Source organism: Vanellus vanellus (assembly GCF_965231255.1).
Source record: "Vanellus vanellus genome assembly, chromosome: 2".
Classification (NCBI taxonomy): Eukaryota; Metazoa; Chordata; class Aves; order Charadriiformes; family Charadriidae; genus Vanellus; species Vanellus vanellus.
The window spans coordinates 46,249,933-46,265,545 of record NC_138906.1 but is presented as its reverse complement, the minus strand read 5'-3'; the positions used below and the strand labels follow the sequence as shown (position 1 = coordinate 46,265,545).

Sequence of the window (15,613 nt, the reverse complement as noted above, 5' to 3'; positions counted from 1 at the left end):
GTTTGGTCAGGGACTGAAGCACCTTTTTCTTGGCGATTTTCCCCTCGCCCGCCCTGTTCAATTCTGCTAAGTTTCTGGTCTTGCAGCACTGAGTTTCCCAAGTGAATTCTGCAAAATTCTTGCTAGAAAGTGTTTCTAAAGCGATGGTGATGTGTCAGTTTCTGGGAAGACACTTCATATGCAGGTTGTTTTGTCTTCTGATAGAAAAAATAATATTGAAGTAATGGTCCATTAAAAACTATTCACTTGAAGTATCATATTTGTTCAGAATTTATACAAGATAAACCGCAATGAAATCTTCACCTGTTCCTGTGCTAGCTACGCACTACCGTAAGTCAAATCATTAATATTTAAAAGCAGTCACCCATACCATAGGGCCATTTTTGGTATGAACTGCCAAGTTGAAAAGAATTGAATGTTTACTCCAGTGAAAATTAAAGGAATAGTCTCACTTTAACAAAGTCACTTAAAGAAAAGGTAAAAATATGCATGACCTAAACCCAGAGTGGATTAGAAAGGAATAAAAAGAAAGAAGCAAACCCAGAAAAGCCCAAATGAACTGTGTTTTTTTTTTTTTTTCCCTCTATTTCATTTCTTTAAAGCCACTTATTGTTTGACTGGTTAAGTGTTCCTTAATACCTTCGAGTTAAATTGTACCTTGTTTTTGTTCTGAAGCATTGTACTGTTCTGTGTCTGTACAGAGTAAGTAATTCATTCCAGTATCAGTAGGAGAATTCAGCCTTATCAAGGTCACTGGCCAAGGTCGTTTCACTGAGTGTGTAGTGATTAATGACGTTTCTGGGGTCGATACTTTCTTTGAATGTTAGGATTCAGCTGGTAACGCTTCTAAGGAGTGACTGGGTTGTCTTCTTTGTTTGTTTGTTTGTTTTTGTTACCTTTAGGAAGAAATTAAATTCTTAGTCATTATCTGGTGAAGCATATTCTTTACGGTAGCTGCATTGCTATCTTGAGTTTGCATGGACATGGACGCTTCGCAGCTGAGACATCAGGTTTCCTGGGCTCTATGCCAGGTTTCCTGACTACTCAACAGCTGCGCAGCCTTTCTCCTCATTTGTTACAGTAGGTTTTACTTTGATGTTGCAAAGATAGTATTTCATCGTTCCTGAACACAGACCTGGATTAATTCTTGAACTAGTCCACTGACTATAGAATTTAAGAGCAAGGGTTTCTCTTCCCCCGTGCCCAAGCAGAGCTGCAAAGGTTTTAGGGTAATTGCAGGCATGTGTTTCTGTTGCATCGTACTTTGCTTATTGGCTATTCCATTAATTTCTTCTTGTTCTGGAGATGAATCATGTTTTCAGTGCATTAGATATCCCAGGAACATTGTGATACTATCTATCTGGAAGGGCTTATTTTTAAAATACCTGCACCAGAACATCCTGTTGATCACTTAGAAAATTTTTTTGCTGTTTTTTTTCCAATTATTTTTGATGCAGGGATGAAGTACACTAAAAAGAAAATAGAAGTAAACTGCTTTTAAAATACAACTATAACCACCTCTGCATTTTATGCTTCAGCATCTTTGCAGTTTTTCTGCCTGATTCCTCTTCTGACACCCACTCTTAGCAGACATATGTCTACTTTCACTGCAGATCTCCACCCCTCATTTTCTGCAAGGCTTAATCATAGCAAATACCACTTGTCTGTGCACTCCAGTCCTTGCTGAGACTCAAGCCCTTCTGACGTTCTGCAACTGTGACACGATAATAAAACTCCACTGTCAACTGTGGAAAGATGCACAGAGTAAATTGCTCCACTGCCATCAAATGGTCCTGGCAAGCTAAATCATGGGTGATGGATTTTCTAATGGCTGCCTTCTTAGGCTATTGGCAGTGTAGTTAAGAACATGATTAACAGTGTTGTGAGCTTGACTGACATCAGATATCCTATGTCAGATGGTGGTATAAAAAGAAGGCACTTGTGGTAAGAGGAAATGGTATTAAGCATTGTAAAGTTGCTCTAAATTCAAAACCTAAAAAAAAAATTAAAAATTATCATATGTAGGTTTCTTTTTCATGATTTATTTAAAAAAAAAATAAATAAATTGAGGGCCACTGTCTTGTGAATGGCCAGCTGATTTTGCTGAATGTTGATTTTTTTTTTTTTTTTTTTTTATGGCACGTACAAGCCTCTTCTAATCAACAGGGCAAAAGCACTGAGCTCGTCTAACTTAAGGCACTTCCCCTGCGGAAACAGGTTGCCCCCAACACGCTCACATGATATCAGCCTCCTACTTACCTTTCGGCATACCTCTCTTTCAACCTAAACAGTAGCATGGGCATTAACAGCCAGGTAACAAACACAGTAGGACCTAAATGGTCATGGCGGGAAAGACCCAGAACCTCCACTTGTTATCGTGAGAGGAAGCATCTCAACAGCGCGCAGCGTGACGCAACTGATAGAGCTGCGTGTTGTGGGAACTGGCCCTCGACCACAGCGACCATTTTGCAAGGGTGTATGCTAAGAGGTAACGAGTCACGCGCGCAATGCTTGTTAACGATAAACAGCGTGACAACTCCCCGTGCTCTGTTTTGAAAAATGCATGCCATCTAGGGTATTGTTTACTGCCTCCCTCGCCAACCTGCTTCTGCAGCACTTCTGCCGAATAGCAGGCGTGGCAGATGCAACTGTGCTAGAGGTGTCCCTGCGGGGACAGGTTTCAGGCATGTGGATAGGACCAAGGGGGGGTTATTTTGACAATATTTTCCTTCCTCAAGGAGCGGATAAAAGAGTTATTTCTGTGATGACCCTTAATACAGCTGCAGGCAGGAAAATGCCAAATAAATGCAACAAGAGAACAGATTTGTACAGAATCAGTAGTTTAACTGTCTCAGTTTTATTACTTTTAGACAGCAAACTCTTTGTGTGGAAGACTAAAATTCTGTTGAAATGGAAAAGCTGTGTGAATTTGAGGTGATTTCTTTGGAGTTTTCCTTGGGGCTTTGAGGGGGAGGAATAAAGAGAGCAGTGCCAGCTATGTCAAAGTGTCCTCTTTGCTTCAGAATTCCTGTGTGATGTGCGCCATGGCAAAGTTGAGGTCATGTTTTAAAAAATTCTATAAATTGGAGCTGTTTGGATCCAAAGTTTTGATTCAAACCTATCTTCACATTGAAGGCTTCTGTATTTTTCATATTGACAGGTGAAAGAGAAAACAAATACTTAATTCAATGTGTTGTTGGTGTAGGGTGCCCAGGGATTACTGTGCATCAGCAGTGGCTCACTGAATGGAAATGTGCAATGTTGTCTACGGTGTGAAACAAGGACAGCACTGGGAAAATTGTTGGGCTTGAAGTACATGGAAACTTTTAAATTCTGGGCTAAATGAAGAGGTCTCAGTGACAATAGTAGTGCAAGAGATGTCAGGTTGACCATGAAATAACATGGCAGCACAGCACCAGCACTTGAGAAAAAGAGACGGAGGAATTAATTTGTAGAGAGCAACATCATTGGCAATTTGCATTGAGAAAGTTCACAGCCTGATGCAAATAGGATCCATTTGTGCCATGTGGCTCCACTGAATATCTGTGCCTGAGGACAGAATTTGGCCTCTCCTCAGTGCTCCTTGGCTGGCTGTAGCCTTCATTTGTTTCCATGAACTGATAGCTACTGCATTTTCACAGCAGGTAGAAATGAGGTTTAACTCTCTGGTCTCTTTTGGGGGGGAGGGGGGAAGAAAAAGGGGGGGGAAAAAGAAAAAAGAAAAAAAAAGGGGAAAAAAGTGTATACGTGTTCAAGAACTTTGTTGTTGTCTGTACATATTTTGTTCTAGGCTTTAAACCCCTGCATTTTTATTTACAGATATCTAGTGGAGGAAATTAAGAAAAGAGAGGGATTCCAGCTTCTTTTGGAGGTAAGTGAAAATGGAACTGAACTGTTATTATTATTGGGGGGGGTGTCTATTGTTTGATTTTTGTTCTTTTTAGTCAATTGCCAACTTGTATTTGAAGTATATAATTTAATAAGTTTATGTATTGGAGATATACAGATACGATTGAGCACACATAACATGCTCTGTATTCTCTACCATCACTCTACCTATTTTCTTAGCTTCTGGGCCTGTGTTGTCTCAGGGTAATAGATGGAGCACTTTTCTGTGGAAGTGGAGTCTGGCCGCAAAAAAAGCGGTGCTTGCCAGACTTATGGATAAGATTGTTTGCTGGATGGAAAAATATTTTGATCCTAAAAATGGACTTTTCATCATTAAAGTCCATGTTTTTTTCCTTAATTCTGTTTCTACATCCATCTTCCTAAAAACTACCTGAGTTGTGTTTTTCACTCATCTTTCACTCGAGCTAAACTTGTCAGCTTATTACCGGTTGGTGATCTTGCTTGGGGGAGAGTGAGTAAAGTGGGCAGAGCTAAAACGCTGTTTTTCCACCTATCCTCAGCTCTTTGGTTAATAAGCCTAATATCTGGGGATGTTGCAAAGACCTGTCATTTTTGGAAGAACCTTCTGCATTGTTGGAAGTGTATGTGTGTGAAAGACAGCTGGGTGTGCAGCACAGGGAGGAACAGAAATGGAGTAAATGCCACACATGGAGACCCACAAACCATAATGGTGCAGATTTGGGTTACACTTGCCGATGTTATGAGCATTCCAGGTTAGGCTAGAAGATATATGAAAAAAAAAAAAGTATTTTATGCTATTCACACAATATAAACTTTTCCCTTTAACTTTGAAAACTGCTAATTTGAAAGTGCATACTGGGAAACTTTACACAGAGTGAAGAATTTTGGGCCAGCAGCACATGACAGGGTTACTAAAGCGGCAAGTCTGTTGAAAGCTCTCTATTTTCTGTTATTGTAGAGCTTAGCAGAGACCCCAGATCTACTGGAGATGTGAAGGCTGTTGGTGAGAGAGCAGAGGCTGCTGCTTAGTTCCTGCAGGAACAGGACACTTGGATTTAAAGTGGCATTGGAGGGAGCACTGTAGTATGGGCTATGAGAAGGAAGTTGAGCAAGGGTTAAGAAAAGGTTTTCAGCAGTGCAGGGGGACAAGTGGTGAGAATTCAAAGAAAGACTGCTGGGAGGCAGCTAGGCCCAGTTATGCGAGGCCTTTCTGAAAGGCAGTTGGACTTTGGACAAGAAGCTGAGGAAGATGATCCTCTAATACATGCAGTGAGAAGAGTCCTGTGATGAGAACCGCTCTATGTCCTGGAAATGCTGTTGGCACTTGAGTCATCTTGAACTCTTCTGTGGTATAACTGCTTACCTGCTTTGATAAGAGCTGTGACAAGATAACCAGAAATAGAGTGAAGCATGGCTGGGGGTAGTTAGGTTTTTCTAGGATGAATGGTATTTTCAGAGGGGGATGATGTATTTGATGTGTGAAAGGAAACTGAGATAATCAAGAAGGCAATATAGGCAATGACAACATGGTAATGTATCCCATCTGTCTACTCCTGCCATCTGATTTTAAATAGTTTTAAAATAAACCAGCGAGCTAGTGCTTGCGCTCATGAGGAAGCTGCTGCCTTTTCAGGGTCTGTGTTTATGTGTGTACTCAATGCATGCTCTTTGGGGAAAGAAATGGGATGTTAAGAGCTGAGCTTTATTTCATTCAGTGGCAGCAGGTGGCAGGTTTGCAGCTCTGTTCCTGCTGACGACGATATTCTTCTTGATGATTAAATTGTATTTAATGCATTCTTTGAAGCGAGGCGGAAAATTATATGAGCAGTTCTCAGTGCCCTTTCATGAAAGAACATGTCTCAGCTGGTGGGCTCTCCTCGTTCAGGAGACTGCCTGGGATTGTAATAGCAGCCACGTTCACAGTGGGGCAAAGAGATGGTGTGACCCAGCTACCAAGTTGCCTTTTAAGTTCTCTTTTTTTTTTTTTTTTTTTTTTCTCCCCTTTCAACCAGTACTAATGAGGCTGGCATGTGGGAGGGGAGAGGGGTGTGTGAGTTTATAATCCATGTTATAATCTAGACCCCAGTTAAATACTGTGTTGCAAATAAGGTTGGTTAAGATTGACTGATTGGTTTTATGGGTAGTGTTGGATGGGGTGAGATGGCACATCTATTCCCCATGCTATTGCTATCTGTTCAGGTTAAAAAAAAAAAAAATCATTCCACATTAGCAGGAAATGTAGAAAAACCCTGGACTGGTCTGCTGGGAACACTTTCTCAATCTTATATGAAACAGAAACCTCATAAGCACAAAAAGCCTTTTTTTTTTTAAAGTGCACGGTGAACAGCCATTCTCATTGGGGGTCTTGCAGCTAACTCTCTACTGAGTTTAAAGGCAGCGTGTCTCTGGAGGGAAGCAGAGATGTGGAGTCCCAGTCATTGCTCAAAAGGCCTGCTTAGATATTGTACAAGATAAATCTGGGATATAGCACATACCCTGCAAGGGGTCCTGAGATTCTTATAAAATGTGGAAATTGAGAAAGCCAGCATTAACTCCAGCACTGTGTAGTGTGCTGAATGATATATGATATAAAAGGAGATTGGCATTTTCAGTAGAAAAATGGCTGGGTGTGCAAGTGTAAAATGGTAACAAAAATTGAGTTTGTTTTGTGTAAAATGCATCATAGGAAATTTCCGTTTAAAAAAACACTAAAAAGAAAATGTATTCTTCTCTTCAAAGTTGCTTCAATTTTGAAATGTGTAAGTTACCTCTCTATGCATCTCTAACACTTTTTTGCTAAGTGAGCAAAACAGAGTTAAATATGTGTATAGAAAGAAGAAATGAAAAAGGAACCCCAACAGGTTTCCTTTTTCTGGCAGCAGGAAAAGAAAGGGATGATATGAAAACCATTTCTAGTTTCAAAAATGGGAAACAAAAGGTGAGTTGGAGAAGGAAGTTTTAATGAAAAGGGTATAAACTCAATGGCTTCCCCCCCCTCCAAAAAAAAAAAAAGGCAGAACTCTTTGACGAGCTATAATACGTATTCCTGTCCCATTTGTTACATCTCATAAGCAATTGCTTGTTCTCTTGTTTAGCCAGAGTATGCAAATGTTTGTTTTTGGTACATTCCACCAAGCTTAAGAAAAATGGAGGACGGACCTGAATTTTGGCAGAAGCTACACCAGGTGAGTGTCACACGAACAGTGTTATCACTGATTTATCTGTGTGCCAGATAAGAATGTGAAATAGTCCTTGGCTTTGCTCACATATCAGTAGAATCGGGGCTTAATCCTTAAATAGATGTTGGTAGGATTTAAATTTGTTCTCTGCTTAGACAAGACTAATTGATCTTTTTTTTTTCTTTCTTAATGTGAGAGATGCAGGCATTTACTAGTATTCAGCTTACTGTCAAAACTTAGCAACTGGCAGAACTGAGAGAAGAGGAACAGTGTTGTTTGCATCTCTTGTCTAGACAGAGTATTCACTACCTGTTTCAGACACTTGAGGCTGTCCTTGGAACTTGTCTTGCATTATCTATGATAATCCATGATAATGCAAGTGAGGAAGTGCTTAAGAATACATTTCTGATGTTAAACAACCTATAAATGACAACAGGAATACAATGAGGAAAACTTAATCGGTGAACATTTTGGTAACTCTACCATCCTGGTAGAAAATCATTAACATCTTGGAAAAAAGGCAGCAGTAAAATTTTGAAGTTACTAGTGAGAACTAGTAGTTAAAACTTAATTAAGAAGCCAGTAGACACTGTGGTGTTATGTTTTATTGAATAAGCTATTCTGTGAGGAATTGAATTTAATTCATTGTTTGCTCCTCTCTGTAGCTGCTTTGGTGTTCTGCATTTATTTTTTTCCTAGAATTTGCTACTGGAAATTTAAACTAGAATGTAGATGTGTATACCATATGCATGCTTGCTTATGGTATATATACTATATATACATGCTATACATACTATATATACATGCATATTTCCTATAACATCTGCTCTTCTTTAAGCAGCTTTCCTTTCACAGGAATTGCTTTCACTTATGCTGGATCCTGATGTCTTTAGGGTGAGGTCGTCTTTAACAATGTCTGTATTGTTCTGGAAAGTATATTTAACTTTTGTAGTACAAAGTCATGCATAGCCACAGCGTGGCTACAAGGGCTTTGCGTTTACCATGCTTTCACAAAGCATGGATGGGTTATGATCTTTTCATATGGGGCTTCCCTTCCTCTCGTTAAAGTGGAAGGCCTATATATATATTTCTATACACACAGATAGATATATATATATGCAGGCACACACATGCAGAGCTGTATAACAGCTCCCCTACCCATGGAGGAGTGAGTATTTGGAAAGGGACAATGGGAAGGCATAGAAGAAATAATGCTGCAACTGCCACCTTTTGATTTATGCGTTCTATGGTAGGGACTGAGGAGGGGAGGGATGAAGCACAATGAATGGCTTTGAGCATGTGTACTGTCAGTGGCTTATTGGGTGTAACTGGCTGGTTCTTTGCTCTGCTGCCTTATGGTGCTTCTAGTCCGGGTAGGGAATAGATGCCTGGCTTTATTTTATGTTCTGATATAGATAGACTGATGCTGGAAATGCAGATTTCCTAGCCAGTGTTTTGTGGGAGAGAACTTGGAGGGAAAGGAGGTTGTGTGCAATTTTTCCCTGAGAACTGAGCACCGCTGTAGATCTCAACCACTCTTTTCATGGGCAAGGTGACATTTTCTTGATTCTTATGCCCCCTCTGATGAAGCACTAAGAAACCTAAAGTCCAACAGCATAACCTATTTCCCTCCTCCACACAACCCCCCCAAAAAAATCTACCACAAAACAGACCAAAACTCCCTAGCAAAGCAAGGCACTGAATGGTACAAATGAGCCTGTTACAAAACGAAAACATGTTATTTCACCTCCCTGATTATCTACAGGGACAGGTCTGGGGTTACTTTGCTTTTTGGATGCTGAGGGCCAGGTTGGTACATAACATGTATCAGTGAACAGATGAGATGACAGCACTGTCTTGACTTTTCCAGCTAATGTCAATTTGTTTTAACAATGCTGATGCAAACAGCATAGTCATTATATTAGTATCACATTGATACAAATATATGGCTGTGCAAGAAGGAATGCAATCTCATCAGCAAGGTGTAAGTGATAAGAAGATGAAGACTGGAGAGGTTGTTGCATTATGCCATTGATGGGCAGATAGGGATGTGTAGTTTCAGGACTGCAAGTGCTTCCTGAATATTCCCATCATTTCACTAAAATGAGCGCTAAAATGCTTTAATTCACAATTTGTCTTTTCACACAACATCACAGTTATACTGTTTATCCAGAAATCAATCTTCCTTTTTGTTGACCTGCATATCTGACAACAATTAAGGAAATGTATGTCTTAAAAATCCCTTGAGCAAGTAATTGATTTTATTCAACTGCTTGTTCAGCAATATGGTTCAGAATAACGTGCTGTCTTCTAAGGTTAGTTAGGTGAGTTTTAGTGCTGGTGAAAGTTGATAAGCAAGTAGCTCTGATCTCAAGTCCTCATCTTCATGAAGAATTTGCATAGTCCTATGCAAAATAACCTTGAAGAAACCTGCTGTACTGGCTCTTCTCCAGCTTCCACGGCCCACTTTATGTGGAAATGTGTCAGGGCTGACTGGTTAGCTGTGTGATACCCAATTCTGATATCAGTTTTCCAGCTGTCCTACATAAACTGTGTCTCTCAGGCTTTTTTTTTTTTTTTTTGGTAGGCTGTTTGTTTTAAATTCTGGGGCCTTGGACTTTAGGTGTACAATTTGCCCTCTTCATGCAACATGCAAACCAGAAAGATGATAGGAAAGAGTGGCCTGAAGGATTTGGGACAGCCGCTAGCTGGTCATTTGCCTCATCACCTGAACACTTTAGGGTAAGAGAAACAACATGGTGGTGGGGAAGTAAAGAACAACATAAATGGTACACTACTCCGTCACCCAGTGAAACTGGGAATTCCGTGCACATCCACAGTGCTAGAACACTTTCATCTTTGGGGATTGTAGCAGGATTTGGCTATGTAGTGAAACTGGTTCTATAGACAGTACAGCAAGGCTTTGGATGCAGTTGGGTGGTCCAAGATAGTCCGTGCTGTGAACATTTTGCATTACTCTGAGTGCATAGCAGATTAGCAGATGGCGTAACCTGTAAAGGAACATTCTTCACAAGGAAGTGAAGAGGTATTTCTTCTTGTAGAAACCGTACAAATGGGCACTCTGTGGTAATTGGGGAGCTGCTGTTACATTCAACTAGAAATATCTGTAAGTGGTGTTATTTTGTCATTGCAAACTGGGGGCAGTTGTCTCTGACCTGGAACTGACATAATTGACGGGATGAAGGAACAATTGCTTTGCTAGTACTCTATATGCCCCCTAGTGGTATTTTTGCTCCTCTTCCTCTTGTGACACACCGTAAGATTTACTTTGTTTACTGCTGAGGATGGTCAGTGTGTCAGAGTCTGGGTGAGTTTAACTGGAAATAACAAGCCAGAAATGGAAGTGAGGGAAGAAGTAAAAAAATTTAAGCCCAGATCATTCCAATTTTCATTTTTTTTCCCCATAACTGCAATTATCTATGCTTATTCTTGTAACAATCTTCTCTCTAGAAATTCAAAGGTCAGCTTTCTCAGTTCATGTTGGAGGGTCTCCAGACGATGCAGAATTAGCTGATTGTTAGTAATACTGTCTCTGGAAAGCCTTCTGGCAGCACAGAGGGTGCTAGGGCACAAGGAAAGGTTTGGAGGGATGCATCTGGAACTATTGCCATCCGGTGGCTAACCCAGCCAGCCAGCCAGCCATGCCTTGTGCATTCTGGATCAGCTTGTAGTCTGTTCAAAATCAGTGTGGTCTAGAAGGCTAAGAAGGAGACACGGAACTAACCATCTTTACCAGAACCCTTCTCCTGTGGGAGCCTGTCTTTGCCTAAGGATCCTGGAGTGTAAACTGTAGGTAGACTACTGTATATTGAATACTTCATAGTAAAGAAGGCTAGTGGTATATTGCTAAGTACCACTTTAGACCTCAAAATTGGGGTTAAAAAGTGTCAGCAGGTCCTGGTAGGTCTTTTATGCTTTACTAAACTCTGACTGGTCTGTAGTTCTAAACAACATATGCTGGAGTATCAGATTTCCAATGGTTCAGTAAATCTTTAATACATAGTTGTTAGTTCCAATTACTCAAAAATCTGGCATCTCAGTCTCAGACTCTACTTGCGTGGTGGGTTTGGGGTGGTTCTTTGTTGTTGTTTTGTTTGCTTTCTGACCTTTTGTGGATTTTTGGCCAAATAATACAAAATTTATTGGCTATATTAGAAGGCTCAGGATACAATTTCATACTAAAGCCTATAAAGCTTGGAATGTTGCTCTCCCCCTTAGTAAAAGGTAACCTCATTCGTGCCTCCCCCCCCCCTTAAGAAAAGAATATAGCTGTCTGCTATCCAAAGGCATATTTGTAAAATAGCCTGTCATGCTGACTTGTGTTGTGATACATTTATATAATGAGAGGTTTCATATCAAAGCAGAAATGTAAGGAGTTTGAAGTGGTGTTGCCTTGGCAACCTCTGAATCTTGTGGTCTTTGTGGTATAAATCAAACACTAATCGAGGACCCGATTCAGTATTCTTTATGTATTCAAAATACCTATTGACTATGGTACAAGGTTTGACAGGGAATGGAAAACAAGACCCCCAATTGGTTATATTAATAATGTTTGCCCTCTATATTTTGGAACAACAGGAGAAAAATGACATGGATTATAACAGGTTTATGTACAAGAAAGGTCCCCAACATGTCACTGCAAGTGTATTTCCACTTGGGATTTGTGTGCAAAATGTTGTTACCTGAATGCCTGGTGTCCTTGTATGGTATACTTTGAGTTTTTCATACACATGAGCAAGAAAACAATTAAACAATACTGTAATGTGTGTGTTTGAAGAGTAATGGTAGAGACCTGGTTCTGTGAACTTTTCTTACATGATTAATTTTTACAGTAACAAGCAGTCTACTGAGTCTAGCATCTAGCTCTGACACGACTTTCTGTGGAGGGCCACATCAAATGACAGAAAAATCAATGGTAAGATTTACATGGAAGTATGTGGGAGTTAGATGGGCTAAATCATTGTGACTGATAAATCTAGAGCTCTTCATCAGTCATTTGTGAATACTGTATGTTAATCTAATTGTTTCTGATCCCATGTGCTTTCTTGTTGCATTGAAATAATGTAATTGTGTAGAAAAGGTTTGGAAAAGAACAGGAAGAAAAAGAGTGGGTCAAGTTCTGTGTGTGTGGTTTTTTTTTTTTTTTTTTTTTTTCTTGCCAACATGTGAGGATTGTTAAGTGATGGTGCCATCCCTTAACCTTTTTGCTTTCTCTCAAAGCAACCTACAAATCTGTTGTGGACTTCAAGAAACAAAAATCTGCAAGGAGAAGAGATTACTTTGGCAGGTGTAAAGGAAAGACCTTCCAGGGGGATGGATTGTCATTTCAGGGGATCAGATGGGGATCTCCAAAGGGTTTGTCTGAAGAAATTTTGTTTGTCAGGGAAATCCTCAAGATCAACAAAAGCTCCATATTCTTCCTGTATATCTTGAGGCACTTATCCAAGGAAGCTCCTTGAGGAATTGGCACAGCTTCCCTCCATCTTTAAAATTGAGAAAGGGAACTCCCAGGTCATGGCTCAAGCAACCTAAAGTTTCCCACCCTTGGGAAAGACTTGTCTGGCTTCATTATTCAGTAGAGGAACCTTTGGGATGCCAGGATCCCACCTCGGCTGCCTTAGTTCATAAACACAAGTACAAAGAACCCAACAGTATATCCTGAGTGTGCCGTGTGCTGATTTAGACCCCTATTTTACGGGCTTCTGGAGGGAAGAGCTGCAAAATCACCTCCTAATTCAATGGGCCCAGCTGAATTCTCGGTATTGTGTTCAAGGCGGGCAGAAATGCAGCATTTTTGGATAGGTGAGAGCAGGAGGCCAGGTGGAGGCAGGGCTGCAGGCAGGGACCTTGGGGGAGAGAGGCACAATAAGCCCTGAAATGACAAAATGAGTAATACAATAATAACAACCAGGACTTATGTTGTAGTGTGACCATTCCTCAGCAGAGGATGGTGCTCAGAAATTTAATAATACAATAAGCAGTCACTTGTTAAAGTAACAACATCTCTTATTTTGCAACTAATAGTACATAATATACAGCAGCAAACGAATAAAATCTTTGTAGTCTAGCTGCATATAAATGACTGTTATTGTTAAGCAGAGATCTGAACTCTGATAAATGAGAAGAAACAGTACAGTGGAATATAATAGCAGAGGAAAATTATAGCAGTGTTTCAGTACCTTGTTAATGAAGGATTTGCACACTTTCCCTTTTAATATATTTTTTTCTGCAGTTTTATCTAACTCATCAATACAAAAGTGTCTGTAACGGTTAATTAAAAAAAGATATTTAGCATGACGTTGTTTTAAATGTCTCCTCCACAGATTTGAATTGTAAGAACACAAAAATAACATGCCTTTTTAAAAAATTTTTTAATTCACACCAGAATACTTTGCTTTCTGACTGCATATCTGCACGTAACTGGAATTTATGTCTGTTCTCTGCTATAATTATTCCTGCACGAGTACTGAAGTAGTAGTGCTAGGCTAAGGGCACAAATACACAGTCTCCATCAGGAGAAATTAGGCCCAGGTGCTAGCAACCCTTCATTATATATTTTACATTAGTGAGGTTGTACTTAACTTTTAGCCACATATAATTGTGAGACTGACCTGATCTTGTGCTTGCTCTTTCATGGGATGACTGGTGTATCAGATGTGTATATGGGAATAGAAAGGAGGTATATTTGTGTGACTGTATTGTAACTTACAGTGGATGTAATAAGAGAAGGCAAAGATGTGAACTGCTTCCAGGCCATGCTTTCTGTAATAGTTCTAAGCAATATTTTAGCACTTCAGGATACGTCGATTGTAGAGATTTCTGTTCTAGCTCTGTACTTGGCCACACTTCCAGACTGGCTTTTCAGGATGGAGTAGTATCAGTTGGGCTCCAGTTAAAAGCAGCTTTATTCATGCAGAAGACTTTATTTTTTTTTTTTTTTTTTTTTTTTTTTTTTTTAGGTCAGGGGTCCTGTTTCAATTGAGGCAAACAGCCAAGAATCATCATCACTAGATTACCTCCCACTTCATCTTAAACATCTGAGTTCTGTCCTTTGGATAGCTGACTATTTCTATTCTACCCCTCAGTCCCTTCCCAGACTTGTCAGTTAAAGATATCACTTGATATTACAATATTTACATCCCGTCCAGCGATAATAACACATCTGGCATCAAAACATCTCTATCGTAAGAGCACTGTTAACGCAGCTGCTAAAACCACCCCTCAATTCTCAGAACAAAGAGCAGAAACCCAAATGGCTTTGCTGCTGTATGGTTTGCTAGATGAGAGTGCCGGGCAACTTTTGTCAGAGACTTAACGTTGAGCTGTGCATGTTCAAGGCCCGCTGGGGACTGAGGTCTATTGATCCCTAGTGCTCAGCCTACAGGAACGATCGAAGCTGTGGGGAGGGAGTCTGCTGCAGCTTTGTATGTCACATTCGGGCTGAACAAGGATTTCATCTTCCCCGAGCCACCTGCAGAGCTAGATTGCTCAGATCTCCAGAGGTGAAGTAGGTTTCACACTAGTGGTTTCTTGCTTGAAATACTTTTAAGGGTAATGGAGGGGCCAATCACTTGTCTGTGCAGTAATACACATAATGGCATGAAATGAAGCTGGGGGGGGATAGACAAAGTGGAGAAAAATATTGTGAGGAAATAAAATCACGAGAGACTGACAGATTCGAAATAAAGGACCCAAACCTTCCAGGGAGATCAATGCAAGATGCATTTTCATCACAGTATGTATTATTCTGTGAAGGTACCTTAGCTAGCTCAGGTACTAAGAGTGGTATGGCCACACTTAAGTGTGGTACTTAATAAACCTATCTCACTAGGACTAGTTAGTTAACGTGACTGTTCTTTCAGGACACAAGCAAATCATCTACAACAGTGGGGTATGTTTTGTGTAGACGTACTCGCTTCTTACAGGGAAAGCGTCGGTTCCACTTGTCTGATGCCTTAAAAAATTTTTGCGTACTGCCTCACTAAAACCTGAGGGTCATTCTAGATTTCAGTTCAGCTATAGGAAAAAAAAACAAGCAGATTTCAAACCTTCGCATTGTTAAAAGCTTCACACATAATAAATCTTTCTCTTTACATATAAGAAGCATCTAAAAAGCCTTATTTTCTAACTGAAAGATCACAGAAACAAAGGCCATAGGGATTCAGCGGGACTGCATTCTCTGCTTTATTGCCACAGAATCAATTGACTAGAGGGTGCTTATGCACTGCATAAGCACTTCTTGCTGCTTCTGTGTGAACAAGGACAGTACTATTTAATTTGTATTGCTTTCAAATAGATACAGCATGTTACCCACAGCAGTGGACTCTTTGCATCCGTTGTTACGGATGTAAGTCTCAGATAGTAGAAAGACCAAGAGGGTAAAACTAAACCCCATTTCTTCTCCAGAAAAGTGAATTTTTGGGGGGATTAAGTGGAAGTGGCACAGTTCTGAGGTGACATACCTCAGAAAGTCATTCTCTCTGTTTGTGAAGACTTGAAAAGATATCCAAGTGCTCCTAATTTGGAGATAATGATCATCTTGA

At 40.1% G+C, this 15,613-nt stretch overlaps 1 protein-coding gene across 1 annotated transcript in view; it reads left to right on the top strand.

Annotated features, from left to right (window-relative positions):
* The window catches only part of GADL1 (glutamate decarboxylase like 1), a gene marked incomplete at both ends in the record, with an annotated part of 81,721 nt that overhangs the window by 38,353 nt on the left and 27,755 nt on the right, over positions 1 to 15,613 (top strand). Inside the window, 2 exons of the mRNA XM_082479314.1 lie at positions 3,820 to 3,871; positions 6,966 to 7,055. Of these exons, the coding sequence (XP_082335440.1) occupies positions 3,820 to 3,871; positions 6,966 to 7,055 (142 nt within the window). The remainder of the gene's footprint in view (positions 1 to 3,819; positions 3,872 to 6,965; positions 7,056 to 15,613) is intronic.